This window comes from Erpetoichthys calabaricus, chromosome 15, assembly GCF_900747795.2.
Source record: "Erpetoichthys calabaricus chromosome 15, fErpCal1.3, whole genome shotgun sequence".
Classification (NCBI taxonomy): Eukaryota; Metazoa; Chordata; class Cladistia; order Polypteriformes; family Polypteridae; genus Erpetoichthys; species Erpetoichthys calabaricus.
The window spans coordinates 49,670,694-49,686,679 of record NC_041408.2 but is presented as its reverse complement, the minus strand read 5'-3'; the positions used below and the strand labels follow the sequence as shown (position 1 = coordinate 49,686,679).

Genomic DNA, 15,986 nt, shown 5'->3' with positions numbered 1-15,986 from the left:
AAACAGAACTGAATTCCAGAGGAAGGTAGAGAGGCTTTTTAGGAAGTCTGGGGGAAGTGATGTCGTCCTCAGGGCCGGGACCAGAAGTGGCATGTTCCTAGTTGAGGCAGTGGCTCCTAGTGGGATTTCCCGGGAAAGGTCTGCAGGGAACTTAGGAAGAGCGTTAGTGCACCCCGCCACCCCCTGGGCAGATGTGTTACCATTATTCTCCAAGCCCTTCAGCTGCCTCCTATTCACACATGTGTTTATATGTATAGAAATGTATTTATATATAGATATAGATAGATATATACAGTACTAGGGCGCTCAACCCCCAGTTACGGCCAGTGTGCCGCTCACGTTGTGAAGAGGGGGGCTGAACACACCCCAAGGAGACACGGTTGCTCCTCTGAAATCCCCTCATTTTTTTTTACCTCCTCTTTGCTCGATCAACTGCTGGATTGCTGCTGCCGCTGCCGTTCCACGTGATCTGCATCTCGTGCAGCGCTTTGAACATTTAAAAGCCTGTACAGCAGCTGTCCTACTCTTTGTCTTTTATTTCCGGCTCTGGGCGTGGTTAAATCTCTTGGCACAAAGTCTCGTCTCGTGGGACATGAGTTCTTGATATTTTTTAGTTTATAATTTAAAAATGGAATAAGAATCTAAAAATCTAACAACATCACATTAAAGTTTGATAAATTCTGAAAAGAATGATACCAAACATATATATGTAGGCTTTAAAATCAGCCTAATTTAAAATGTGATATAAAAATGCCACATACAGTTAGGTTCATAAATATTTGGGCAGAGACAACTTTTTTCTAATTTTGGTTCTGTACATTACCACAATTAATTTTAAATGAAACAACTCAGATGCAGTTGAAGTGCAGACTTTCAGCTTTAATTCAGTGGGCTGAACAAAACGATTACATAAAAATGTGAGGCAACTAAAGCATTTTTTTAACTCAATCCCTTCATTTCAGGGGCTCAAAAGTAATTGGACAAATTAAATAACTGGAAATAAAATGTTCATTTCTAATACTTGGTTGAAAACCCTTTGCTGGCAATGACAGCCTGAAGTCTTGAACTCCTGGGGCCTCATGTATAAACGGTGCGTACGCACAGAAATGTTGCGTACGAACCTTTCCACGCTCAAATCGCGATGTATAAAACCTAAACTTGGCGTAAAGCCACGCACATTTCCACGGTAACTCATACCTTGGCGTACGCAATTTCTCCGCTCGGTTTTGCAGACTGGCGGCACCCAGCGTCAAAGCAGTGCTACTGTTCCTGTGTGGTTACTCTTTCTTAGATCCACATCCACGGCGGCGGCTTTGTCAAATACACTGAAATTAACCGCATATCGTTCATAAATTTAATGCATCTGATTGTAATTAACCTGTAACAATATAATGGTCCACAGAATGGTCAAACTACTGTTCCTGTGTGCTCATCCTTTCTTTCTTAGCTCCACATTCCTGACGCGGCTTTATAAATACACTGAAATTAACTGCATATTGTTTATTAGTGTAATGCATCTGATTGTAATTAACCTGCTGCAATATAATGGGCCAGGGAATAGCCATAGTATTCCAAATACCATAACTGCTTTAGCGTTGTTACGCTCACTGCATCTTGTTCTTCTTTTTGCTGTTCCCGTTAAGGGTTGCCACTGCGGATCATCTTTTCCATATTACTCTTACTGCACCACTCGGAGTATTTATATTACTGTATCTGAGTGTGAATCACAGCAGCAGATGATCGGAAAGAGAATTATCGGTATACAGTTTCAAGTACACACTACCTCAACCACGGCAAAAAGCGTCAAAGCCTTTCCTGTAAGGACCTCGCGTTTCAGAAACAGTTTCATCCCAAGAACTATAAACGCACTCAATCACCTCACTGTAAACTTGCACTACAGTTATAATATTGCACAACCTGCGCTACTTTATAAAGCGCGTATGATGACAATATCATTTTTAAGATGAAATGCAGCAAAATATGTTGCTTATAGTATACAGATAAAACTTTAACTTCATTTAAATAATCTGTATTGTTAATAATTAAACATGTGAGGACACGGTGCCGCAGCGTATAGCTGGTTCAAGGATAGCTCCTGCCTTGCACTGTATTCTTGCTGGTGATTACGCGACACTGGAAGGACAGACGAATACTGTAGAATAATTAAACATGTACTACGAAGATATTTCAATGTTCCTTAAAAGTTTTGAAGAATCGGCGTTTTAAGCTTACAAATGGCTTAACGTCTATTACAGAGCTGATTGTGTGGCGATTGGAGAAAGAAAAGTATGGACAGGAATTGGAGGTTAGTACGTTTGAAAGAGACAGTACTTCTGTAATAAATTATTTCATCGAAGGTTGCACATGGTGCAGCAAGCCTCTTGCGTGAGATATGAACAATCACTGCGCCACCGTGTTCCCATGTTTAATAACATGCTTTCATTCCTATCATCATGAAAATGATATCACGTATACATCTCAGTATTTTAATTATTCAGAGAGCTGTAATATCTCGAATGTAATGCATTCTGTGTCCTGTCGGAGAAAGAGAAAGAACGGAAGCACGTAGTGATTCACACACATAGAGCACATAGAAGATCAAACACAGAAAAAAGCATTTAACATGCTACTTGAGAAACTAGTAAATTAAACGATTTTAAGATGAAGTTTATGATGTTCTACTTTAATGGCAAAATAAACTACATGATTAAAGTGGAAATTTCGAGATTAAAGTTGACATTTCGTGCTTTTTTCCCACTGTGTGCCTATGTTTTTTGTTTGTACCCTAATAAGCTTTCATATGACACTCAGACGGTGGGCTACGACTCCCCTTTTCACAGCGACTTTGATATGTGATTTCTTTTTTATTTCGGGCACTGTGCGACTTTGTGAATTTGATCTTTCGAGTTTTTCCGACATTCTGTCACTCGATCAACTTTCTTTTGTTGATTATACCACTGTTTAAACCAACAAATAGTACGTTTTTCCTTTGCCTCCACTTGGTATTCGCTGAAATTCTTACATTTTCCCCTGTGCTTTTCCCATTGTCTTTTCACAGAAGGCTATTTATATTGATTTGCATATTCAAAGAGGCGTAATTCTGGGAGGAGTTGGGGCGGGACAGAAGGCGCGTGCACGTGCGTTACTTTTCACGCTGATCGGGATTTATGTAGTGGAAGAACGTGAAAGTATGCGTGCGCACAGATTCCTGCATCTGGATTTTTCTGTGCGTACGCACAATCCCGCTTTTGTGCTTACGCCATGTTATAGTGTGAGTTCTACGCACGGCGTTATACATGAGGCCCCTGGACATCACCAGATGCTGGGTTTCCTCCTTTTTAATGCTCTGCCAGGCCTTTACTGCAGTGGCTTTCAGTTGCTGTTTGTTTGGGGGCCTTTCTGTCTGAAGTTTAGTCTTCAACAAGTGAAATGCATGCTCAATTGGGTTAAGATCAGGTGACTGACTTGGCCATTCAAGAATTTTCCACTTCTTTGCTTTAATAAACTCCTGGGTTGCTTTGGCTGTATGTTTTGGGTCATTGTCCATCAGTATCATGAAATGCCGCCCAATCAGTTTGACTGCATTTAGCTGGATTTGCACAGACAGTATGTCTCTGAACACCTCAGAATTCATTCGGCTGCTTCTGTCCTGTGTCACATCATCAATAAACACTAGTGTCCCAGTGCCACTGGCAGCTATGCACACCCAAGCCATCAAACTGCGTCCACCGTGTTTTACAGATGATGTGGTGTGCTTTGGATAATGAGCTGTTCCACGCCTTCTCCATACTTTTTTCTTGCCATCATTCTGGCAGAGGTTGATCTTGGTTTCATTTGTCCAAAGAATGTTTTTCCAGAACTGTGCTGGCTTTTTAGATGTTCTTTAGCAAAGTCCAATCTAGCCTTTCTATTCTTGAGGCTTATGAGTGGCTTACACCTTGCAGTGCACCCTCTGTATTTACTTTCATGCAGTCGTCTCTTTATGGTAGACTTGGATATCGATATGCCTACCCCCTGGAGAGTGTTGTTCACTTGGTTGGCTGTTGTGAAGGGGTTTCTCTTCACCATGGAAATGATTCTGCGATCATCCACCACTGTTGTCTTCCGTGGACATCCAGGTCTTTTTGCGTTGCTGAGTTCACCAGTGCTTGCTTTCTTTCTCAGGATGTACCAAACTGTAGATTTTGCCACTCGTAATATTGTAGGAATTTCTCGGATGGGTTTTTTCTGTTTTCGCAGCTTAAGGATGGCTTCTTTCACCTGCATGGAGAGCTCCTTTGACCGCATGTTGTCTGTTCATAGCAAAATCTTCCACATGCAAGCACCACACCTCAAATCAACTCTAGGCCTTTTATCTGCTCTATCGATAATGACATAACGACGGATTTGCCCACACCTGCCCATGAAATAGCCTTTGAGACAATTGTCCAATTACTTTAAAGCCCCTGAAATGAAGGGATTGTGTTAAAAAAATGCTTTAGTTGCCTCACATTTTTATGCAATCATTTTGTTCACCCCACTGAATTAAAGCTGAAAGTCTGCACTTCAACTGCATCTGAGTTGTTTCATTTAAAATTCATTGTGGTAATGTACAGTACCAAAATTAGAAAACAGTTGTCTCTATCCAAATATTTATGGATCTAACTGTAAAATTGTTGCACTTTTAGGCTTAGGATTTTATATATAGAAAGTAGATAAATATATATATATATATATATATATATATATACACAGTACAATCCCTCTTAACTGGCCTCGCATTAACCGAACGATGGATTAACCGGCCTGTTAAAATAAAATAAAATTAAAAAAAAAATTTAATCCTGAGTTCTTCTTTATATTATATGTATGCACTTCCTTCTTTCCTGGAAGGTGAGAGGGCTCCTACTTTCAGAGTGATTTCCGTTTACATATTCCTTTATGAATTTTCCGCGGTGCCTTCTTCCTGGCAGCTCCCCTGCTTCTCCCATCAGGCTTCATAACAGGGGAGTCACCCTACCTGCAGGTGCAGCTGCCTTCCACACTGGTCCGGTAGCCGTCCAATCCCTAGCTACGTCGGGCTCCATCCAGACTGAGACTTGGGTTCTTTCCCCAGCGGCCAGTGTGCTCACACTGGGGCTAAACCAGCCCAAAGCCTCCACGATTGCCGCTGCCTTTTGACGGCCAGTCGTCTTCAATACCGGTCACTCCAGCTCCGTGATCGCTTAGCTGGAGCGACCGCTTTCTTCAGCCCCACTGAGTGTTGGCCTAGCACTCATCTGCAGGGGTTCACCTCCCAGCTGCCTGCCTTTGCTCCATCGAATCTGCTCTGTCTCGCTTGCTCGCTCTCCTGCACCGGCTTTCCTCTATCTGCTTCCTTCTCCATTAACCTCCCATTCTTTCCTGTTTTCTCCCTAGTTGCCTCGCGCTTCTATTTATCACGAGGATGTGGATCAGATGTGGCAATTAGCAGTTCCCAGGAACAATTACGGATGCAGACAACTCCTTACCTGTGCACTTAAGCTAGTATCGCCCACATCACAATTTCCCTGGGAACCGATCGGCTACACATACTCGCTAAGCCGCAAATGCGGCAATTATTTATTTAAAAAGTGGCCTTTTTGACTTGAGCTATGTACCCGCTACACCACACTAGCCAGGTTTCCATCCAAGGAGTTTTTGCGAAAAAATATTTAGCGCTTCAAATTTTTTACCGATATAGCTGATGGAAATGCTAATTATCGATGAAATGTTGTACATGTCGACATAATATTTTTCCGTTTAACTTTAGCGCATAAATTCCATGTCGATACTTCAGATGTCGCAAAAACTACATTGGAAACAGTTTTTGTCGGAAAAAAGGGCTTTAACGCAAATAAATGTGTCACATTTTCATCACGTGCAATCAAAACGAGAATGGCGGAGCGGCTCGCATGGTCTGATGAAGGGAGTTTTTTTTTTTGATTAAACGTCGTTATTTTGTATTAATTCAAATTTCAGTTTTAATTAAAAACCTCAAGGGAAGCAGGTTAATTCAGTTGTTATCGCACTGTGAAGGGATGTTGAAAGGTAGGCTCACCTGTACAGATCCGATGCTGCAAACACAGCTGCATCATGGGCACTTCCAGGAGTGCCAACGCAAATGTCTCGTATCATGCACCTGTCATCAACAAGGGCCTGGAGAACAATAGATGGCCACCCTTTGCGATTAATGTAATCGCGGTAGCCTTCCGTCGGGGGAAGAATAGGCACATGCGTGCCATCCAGCGCACCGTAAATCTGTGGCACAAGATGCACCAAGGAATTGCGGTATGCAATTTCATTGGCCTCCGCTACAGTCGGAAGTCTGATATAACGCCGCATTAATTTTTCTTTAATAGCGGTGCACACAGCATATACACATCGATGGACGGTAGTTTTACTAACCACGAAAGTTTCTCCAACTACTCTATACTCGGCACAGGTTGCCAGCTTGTAAAGGGCGATGGCAATCCGCTTTTGGGTTGGAACCGGTGGTCGGTGGCAACCTGTGATGGGCGCAACATCAGGACTGATGAATCCACACAACATGTCAAACGTCGGCCGTGTCATTATAAAATGTTGCAGCCAGAGATTTTCTGTTAAGTGTCTCTCCACCACCTCCTCCCAGAAGGTCTTATTCTGTCATCTCTCCCATACCCGTGGGTTTCGTCGCACTGGGGTACTTTCTTCGAGCTCTAGGGCTATTCAGACAAGCAACTGCTTCATTCTGCTGTCGTCTTCGGATATTATGTACAATTCCAATTATTTGTGAAACTGAAATAACAGTAAGCTGGCAAATTTCAAAAAACTGTCTGAATAATCTCTCCATTTCTTTGTTTAGTGGAGGGGGTGTAACGTGGAAAACAAAAGGTAGATAATTTGCGACATACACAAAATTATGTATGGAAACGGCTCAAGGGCAGATTTTTTTCGCGATACAACAAAAGTTATGCAACAGTTCGTTTTGGGGGGGATGACGTCATCACGCACACCATTTTATCGATAAAAAGCCAGTTTGATGGAAACAGGCTGGAGACAGCAAATTTCGCACATTTTTTTTACGTATATTCTGTTTGTCGATAACAAAACGTCGCAAAAAACTGGATGGAAACTTAGCTACTGTCCAGTTGTTTGTATGAGAAAAAAACCCATGTGCGAAATCGTGGATGAAGCCTTTTAGATATGGTTTCTTCAGGAACGTCGAAGAGGTACAGTACATACCTTAGAAATATTTTTCTACAGGAAAATAGGTATGCGTCGGATTACCTGGCCAAAACAGCAACCAGCCATGGGTCCAGTCCCAAGGTGGCTAGTTAACAGGGATTGTACTCTGTGTGTGTATATATATATATATATATATATAATATATATATATATATATATATATATATATATATATATATATATATAATATACATATAGTGATAATTACTTTACCCCTTGGTGGCTACAAGTTCCTTAGTAGTTTCTTATTCAAGTAGGCTGTGGTTGGTAGGATTGAGTTTTGGTTTCAACTTGTTTCGGGCTTTGATGTTTGCTTTCATTTTGTTCTTTGTCCTTAGTCATTCAGTTCTGATTGTCATCCTGGTTTTAAGCCTTTATTCATCTTTTGATCTTGTCTTTTGGCTTCCATTTCATCTCCATCTCTCACAATAATAAGGCGCACAGTAAGTGTTCTGGTGCAGTCACAATGTGTGTGAACAAAGGACACAGACAACAGGAAACGCTCCTGTCACACAGGAAGATGCAACTTGAATGCCGTGAAACTTTGTGTAGGCTGAGGAAGCTAAAATGAACATTGCTAACATAGCAAATGGCTTTAAAAATGCAGAATTTTAAAACCATTGAAGAATTGAAAGGAAAAGAACACGTATGGCAGTCATTTCCCATTGTCACTGTCATTGACTACAAAAGTAATTTGCTTCCAGTGATGACTGTGCACTCCAGCATGCTGTAACAAAGGGGACAGATTTAGGTGTGGGAATGATTCAGCATGAAATCAGGTTCAGAAAGAGAAGACAGGAGTGGAATTGGAAAAGCACCCCCAAAATTCTTTGTAAAGTGTTGTGTTTTCCATACATCGATAATGACAGGTCTATGGAAATATAATTTGTGCCAAAATTGCAATTCAGTGCATGTGCATGTGCATGTGGTGCATTTCATTTTGGCATGGTTTTATCATGTCATAATTAAAAACATATCAACCAAATGATCGATTGCTTTTTACGCAATTTTCCGTGTCAGTTTACAAAAAAATACAAAAGTGTGTTGCATTTTAATTCATGTCCATAGATTGCGTGTCATTGGATGTCACTTAGTGGCTGCTCTGAGTGTACTGAATTTCACTTCAGGACCAAATGTGAAACTTGTTAAAACTGAATGGAATCAAGTGACCAATCAGCGTCAAAAGGTGGGGCAAAGGGCATCAACAGTTGGGTTGAGAGGCATTCCACTTCTCAGCATTGTTCTGATGGCAAGCATGAGTTTTGTCAAAGTTAAGTGACTAACATTCCTAGTGTTAACATTACTCAGTCTGTAATAACAGAGTTAAAAGCATTGGTGCCGAGTGTCACTTGGGCAATGGTATACAGTAGGTGTGTCTCACACGAGAATTACCTGGGCTGTAAAAGTCCTAACAGTGTTAATCTTGAGTGTTATTCAGGCAATAGTATAGACATGTCTTCGTAATAATGGCGTCTCGCAAGAACTGTTTTTCTGCAGCCCAGGTGTTGATCGCTCTTGACAGTGATATGAGCAGTGATGTTGAGGAGCCTCTCATCAGCAGTGATGAAAAAGTGAATCTGTCTTCAGGCAGTGAAAAAGAAAGTGATTCTAATGAATCTGAAAGTAATGCTCAGTCACGTTTTGGTTTCTGTTGACTCTGCTTCCAATAAACCTGCACCACCTTGTTTCAATTTTGACAGCCAAGATCCACTTATTTCCTTAAAGTTATTTCTTGATGATGATGTGATCAAAAGAAATGTTTTTGAGATGAACTGTTATGCTGAATGGTGTCGGCTGTATTATTATTATTACTCATTTCATATTATTATTTGTATCATTATTATACTTTTTACACTTCTGACTTTGTACTTTTAGTGTTTTGCATGATTTAGAGTAGAAAGATGAGACTTGATAAAAATGTAATTTTTCAAGCCAAAAACTGCAACGCTTTTTACATGCTTTTTTGAGAAAAAAATGCAACGCTAAGGAGGATAACCAAAATGATGAGATGTATGTTTTAGGTCTTGCTGAAAAATTTTAGATAGATTAGATAAAGCTTTATTAATCCCATGGGGAAATTCAAACATATATAGAATAAATAATAGTAATAAAAAATCTATTAGGTTACTTCAAAAATATGTTATGCTTTTCTTATATCATGCTGTTCTATGCTTCTTCTGATAGTCCTGACCAACACAACAAGAAGTTTAGTAATGGCAGGTGTCATGTTTCAGCCAGCGTTTAACCACTGGCTGGGGTTGAAAGTGGTGTTTCTTGTCTGATTTTATCCATTTTTGTGCCGTTTATTTGTTGTAATGTTTCTTTTGTTTATTATGTGCGATATTCTTTGCTTTTGTCAGTGACTGTAAAATGCTTTGGTAATGTTCCATGTGTTTTGTGGATGGTCACCCAAGAGGCAGGGCCATCTGCCAATCACTGCCAGGAACTGCCCTCCTCCCTATAAATTCAACGGGCCTCCCATAATTCCTGGCGGTTCATTTCAAATGTGCTAGGGAGTGGAGTGTTTACATGGATTATGCTGTGTTTTGTGATTCCTGGATTTTTAAATCTGTGCTCTGTTTTTGACTTTGCCTTGGGATTCCGTATTGGAGCTGTGTTTACTGTGGCAGACGATTGGCAGAGCATCACCAGAGGAGATCCTCGGCATCTTTTAATTGTCGATGAATCGGAGACTTCAACCAGTCACTACATGCCAGGGCTATGTGACAAAGTCCTAAATAATATGGCTTTAATAGACATGCCATTGCTGCGTCCCAAACATTATGGTGCCCTGAAATTGTTGTGTGACTGAAATGTATGCACATCCCCTTAAATGAAAGTCTGCAATGTGCACTTTAATCACGCCTGATTTGTTTGATTTGTAATTTTAAACTGTGGAGCACTTAAATCAAGGAAAATGTGTCAAACATGATGGGGGACACTTTACATCCAGCTATTTACATTTAAACTCATAGCCCTAGCTTGTTGCTTTGAGGGCTATAGACCGAATGTTTCATTAGTAGTTGGATTTTTCTGCTGACATTCAAAGCTGACTAATTTCCTCAAATTAGGATGACTATGGATTTGTAGACTTATCAGAGTTCCTTTCTGGCAGTGGCCCCAGAGAGCTCATAGCTCATACCTTACCAAACACCCCTGCTCTTTTGTTTTAATGTCTTATAACTGAAAGTGATGGAGTGAAGTGTGTTGATTGCAGTGAAGCAGAAAGTGGAGCAGAAACTGGAGCAAATCGGGAGGCCTCAAGGCGTGCGTCTGCACACAGCCCACGTCCTCTGCATGGATGCCATCCTTAATGTGGGCCTGGAAATGGGGAGTCACAACCTGGACTGCTGGCCCCATGTCTTCAGGTAACTTTATTTTTATTTTAATTTTTCTTTGTAGCCTACAACTGAATGTTGATCATAAAGCTTAAGTGTGTAATTAAATGTGTATGCCTACTGTTACTTTACAAGTAGTCCTTCAATTAGAACAAAGAGGCAGATATGATTAAGGAGAAGTTTCACACAATGTTAACACGTAAGTCAGCAGCAACATCACATGCACTTCAAAAGAGCTCATCCACCTGAAGCTAAGCACGATCAAGCCCAGTCAGTACTTGGATGGGAGACCATCTAGGAAAAGATTGGGTTGCTGCTGGAAGAGGTGTTGGTGAAGCCAGCAGTGGGTGCTTACCCTATAGTCTTGAATTTGGATCCCAGTGCAGTGATGGGGACACTGTGCTGTAAATATGGCACCGTCCTTCAGATGAGACATAAAACCGAGCTCCTGACTCTCTGGGCTCATAAAAGATCCCTAGCCATTCTTTATAAAGAGTGGGGTGTTTCCTGTTTTCCAAGCCAAATTGCCCACCACTGCCTGGTCATTCTAGGCCCCTAATCATCCCCTTTTCCTAATTGGCTGTCTCTCTCTCACCACTTCACCACATAATAGCTCATGTGTGATGAGTGTACCGGCACAAAAAATGGCGGCCATCACATCATTTAGGTGGATGCTACAAATTAGTGGAAGTGGCTTCCCAGTCACTGAAGTGTCATGAAAAACACTATATAAATGTAAAAAAATATTTTATTATTATTTTTTCTTTATTTTAGAATAAGCTACCAGGTTTGGTGTGTTAGATAGTAATATTATGAGGACCTTCATACCTCCACTTGATTTTTTTTTTTTAAATATTTGACAAAAGTCTGCAGTGGGCTGGCGCCCTGCCCGGGGTTTGTTTCCTGCCTTGCGCCCTGTGTTGGCTGGGAGTGGCTCCAGCAGACCCCCATGACCCTGTAGATAGGATATAGCAGGTTGGATAATGGATGGATGGATGGATGGATATTTGACAAAAGTTAGGTGAACGGGGATTGAAATACTAAGACATGCTTCTTTGGCTGTTCTTGTGCTCTCATGCATAGTTGCTTAATCTAACTGGTTCATTCTAATCCTTGCAGTGGACTAATAAAGTGGCCCTTAATGGTAGCTTTACAAAAAAGTCTTACTTTTGTGTCACCTTTTCTGAATGTCATTTTCTGAGAAAATTAATTAGACTGCTCTTTTTGGGTTGAATCATTTTTTTTTGCTTTTAATCTTATATCTCTGTCACAGAGTGTGATATCAAATACCCATGATGCAGCATTATTTTCATGGTGTATGATTTTTTAGTCTATTACAGTGAAATCCAAATTTAATTTTTAAACATTTATGTGCATTGAACGCAAATGCATTCTTGAAACGAGAATTGAAACATACTGCATCTGAATCATAGTGGTCTAGCTTCCAGTCTAGAGTAAAAAGACAATGAAATCAGTTTACATTTTTACTTAATATTTACATGTTAAAGTCCAGTTATTTAATAACTTTTAATGAATTTTAAGAAACAAGGATGCCGTTAATGGCTCTCACACAGCTATGTTGATGGCAATCTGTCTAAATTTTAAGAGGCTTTTAAAGTGCGTCTTACTAATTTATTAACTTTGGGAAACCATCCAGGTGATGATTGCTGCTTTCTAAATACCTCCTTGTCTCTCACAGGGTCTGCGAATTTGTCAGCACCTTGGAGCACTCTCATTTCAGTGATGGCACCTCCCAACCTCCTGTCACCATCACTCAGGCTCAGCAGGCAGTGGACTTGGCTCTGGAGCCCTCCCAGGAACATGTCTCAGAGCAAGACCTGACCCTCAGTCACCCTGTCATTCAGCCATTATCTATTCAAGAGCTCATCCGAGAAACGAGCAAGGGCAAAATGTTTGACTTCCGAGGAGGAAGCCTGCTGAGCGGCAACAGTGCAGCCAAGGCTGTGTGCACGCTTTCCACCCAAGTTGACAGGTGCGTTATTACTGAGTGTGATGGTGCGTGGCCGGGGGGTGATTCTCGCTTGATTAACTGAATCATTGGAGTGTTTACTGAGACATTTGTAGGTTTTGTGGTCCTTCTAGCCCTGGGGACTATATCAAGTAATGTAAAATTATTAAAGCTTGCATAAGAAATTTACTGAACTATAACACTTTGCATTGTACAATGAAAATGGTTAACAAATATGCTGACTCAGGCACGGAATTCTGGAGATGGTGAGGTTCTACCTGTCCAAGCAGATCACTGAGATGGAGTTCCCCAGCCCTCCTCTGTGTGTGTGTGTTTGTGTGTGTGTGTATGTGTATATATAATATATATTAGTGCTGGGCAGCGATTAAAATTTTTATCGTGATTAATCGCAGACTTTATGTGCAAAATTCAATAATGAACTCAAAAGTAGTGTACAGCAGTATTCCCTTTACATAGTAGCAGTTAGTGTAAAGTCAAGCAAAATAACGCCTTTTATTGGCTAACTGAAAAGATTACAATATGCAAGCTTTCGAGGCAACTCAGGCCCCTTCTTCAGGTAAGATGTAAAAGGAGTCATTTTGCTTGACTTTTCACTACATTCATAATGGCTAACACGGTACAACACCCTTGTACTACATAGTAGCAATTAAAACAGTATTTCTTGTAAATCTCGACTTAAACATTAGTGTAATCAAATCAAATATAAAGCCAAAGCTATTTGCCACTGCCAGGGCATTAACGTTTTATCTAGTTTGTTATAGAAAAACAAGTCACCCTCAGAGTCCAGAGCCACGATCACAACATTATAACAGGCACTTTACGAGCAACAGCAAGTTAACATTTCTCAATCAGTTTTCTTTTTTATCTGAACAGATACTAGTAGAAACATTTTCTTTTATCAGGGAGCAGCATAAACAGTCTATGTTCAATAGCAACTCTTTGAGGACTAATATTTTTTCCAAAAAAACTCAGTTTTCTGAAAAGCGCACAAAGCAATGGTTTCACACATAAATCAACATAAAATGTCTGTTGCTGCCTGTTGTGCCTGCTGTCGGCGCCTGTTTGCAATTTGCGGCAACAGCGGCTGTGCGGGGGGTGGCTCGATGGCCAGCAGGAATGCACAATGGGCTGGCTGTCTTTGTGAGACAAGTGCATGGGGGTGGCAGTTGCAGTGACATGCAAAATGGTTTGTACCTTCTGTCATCGTGTCTGTCCTCCCAGACGAACGTTGCCATAGGTGTATCAGCTACACGAACATGTTCAGAACCACAATCAGCTGACGACCGATCAGCTGATGCTGGTACCTCACTTTCGTTTGCGATCTACATCTCCAGATCTATTGCATCAAAATCGGAGTCTGACAAACCAGAGTGATAATACGAAAAAAGTCATCCACGGATTTTTTTTTTGCTTTGAGCATTCACTTTGGTATCTCTCCACATACCATTTTAGAAGCTGTTTGCTCTTCGCTACTCATGCACACGCAGGGAATCGAGATCAAATCAACAAAGCTAACTGTCCTTCTAGCAAAAGCGTAAAAAAAGCATGGTAACAAGAACATGACTGATCTCTGTCGATCGCTAGCGAGACTGAGGCTTTCAAAATAATAATAATAATAACAAAAACTGCGTTAACGCGCAATAAAATAATTGTCGGCATTAATTAATTAATGCGTTAACTTGCCCAGCCCATATATATATATATATATATATTAGGGGTGGGCGGTATGACCAAAATTCTATATCACTGTATTTTTCTAAATTATCCCGGTTTCATGGTATTTGACAGTATTTTTTCCCATGCATGAGTGGATGTTAAACACATTTTCCACTGCAATTACTGGCTAAGAATAACCTATTCCACTGTCAAGAGCATTGTACATTGTACAAAAAAAACATTTTAATGTGCACACAAGTATTAATACAGGTTTGCATTGCCCCATAAAGTGATACTTTTCAAGGGGGTGGCACTAATGAAGAGAAGAAAATCACATTGCATGACAGATGCAGTCAAAATATAGAACCTTTTTATTTAACAAATTTTGCAAAAACTTAAATTATAATTTTGACAACATATTTTCAACCATCCAAAGAGGTATTTAGACTTATATCCAGAAGTGCTTGTCAAAAGTTGTATTGCACTGAACATGCCTTAGAAAAGGAATAAATAGTAAATATTTTTTGTAAAACAACTACACTTTCTGTTAATGTTAACAATCTCTGTCCACTGACACGTTAAAGTGACGTTTTAAACAACTTTACCATCATTAAACTGCATAATATTTAAACTAATAAATAATAACAATAAAATAAATAATTGTATTATTACTGATAGTTGCACTATTACTTCAAGGCTTCAAAAGCCCAGGTGCATTACATTGTATTCACCAAATTAAAATAAAATAAAACAAGTGCAATCTTGGTGATGACATCTTTACCAACTGAACTATCATTTAGGCAAACTGCATTAATATGGACCTTGCTTCAAGCTAAGCTATATACATAAATAATACAACTGCAACTTGCATTTATAATTGTATTTGTGGTATAGCCCTACGGAATCGTATTAGGGCCACGGTGAAGAAAAAAAAATATGGACACAGGGAAGAAAAAAAAACTATACAGTACGTCGAGAATAAAGTTGACATTTCCACTTTATTCTCACCGTTTATGTCAAGATTAAAGTCGACATTTCCACTCTATTCTCATAGTTTACTTTATAATTAAAGTAGAATGTCGTAAACTAAACTTCATCCTAAAAGCATTGTTTAATTTACTAGATTTTCTCAAACCCCGTCATAAGTTAATGTAGCACATTAAATGCTTTGTGTTTTGTTCCACGACAAAGTTGTTAATCACTACGCTTCTTAAACTGACTTCCTCCGCACTAAGAGGAGACAGCGATCACCATACAGAATCCATTCACTGTATGATATTCCTGCTTTCTGAAAATTTAGAATGCTAAGATAAATACTTGATATCATTTTCATGATGAAATGCATTAAAGCAGGTATTAAACATGCACGGTAGTGAGGCGGTAGTGCTGCTCCCTCGCAGTAAGGGGTCCCCAGGTGTATGTTCAGTGTAGAGAACTTTATGGCAGGTGTGATGAGGCTCCGAAAAACTGGATGTATGAATGGGTATCGCACAGGTTTAACTTAAATATTGTTTAAATGTTGGGTTTATGATCTGGTGGTCGGAGAGACGAACACAGAATTCAATGGATGTTATTCTGAGCAGGCTTTCTTTATTGCACGCTTGCATGTCTATCTGACGTACCAAAACCCCAATTTCTATCCTTCCTTTTTCTTTCTCCACATAACCAATCACCACACGATAAATGTCTTTGTGAAATTAAAACTAGTTATAAACTTAGCCCACGGAGTGTTCAGAACTTTAAGAATATCTTCGTTATACATGTTTAATTATGACATC

General features: G+C 40.0%; 1 protein-coding gene across 1 annotated transcript in view; it reads left to right on the top strand.

Moving 5' to 3' along the window:
* The window catches only part of arfgef3 (ARFGEF family member 3), a 223,076-nt gene that overhangs the window by 142,079 nt on the left and 65,011 nt on the right, over positions 1-15,986 (top strand). The window contains exons 18-19 of the mRNA XM_051919360.1: positions 10,442-10,592; positions 12,262-12,555. Coding sequence (XP_051775320.1) covers positions 10,442-10,592; positions 12,262-12,555 — 445 coding nt within the window. The remainder of the gene's footprint in view (positions 1-10,441; positions 10,593-12,261; positions 12,556-15,986) is intronic.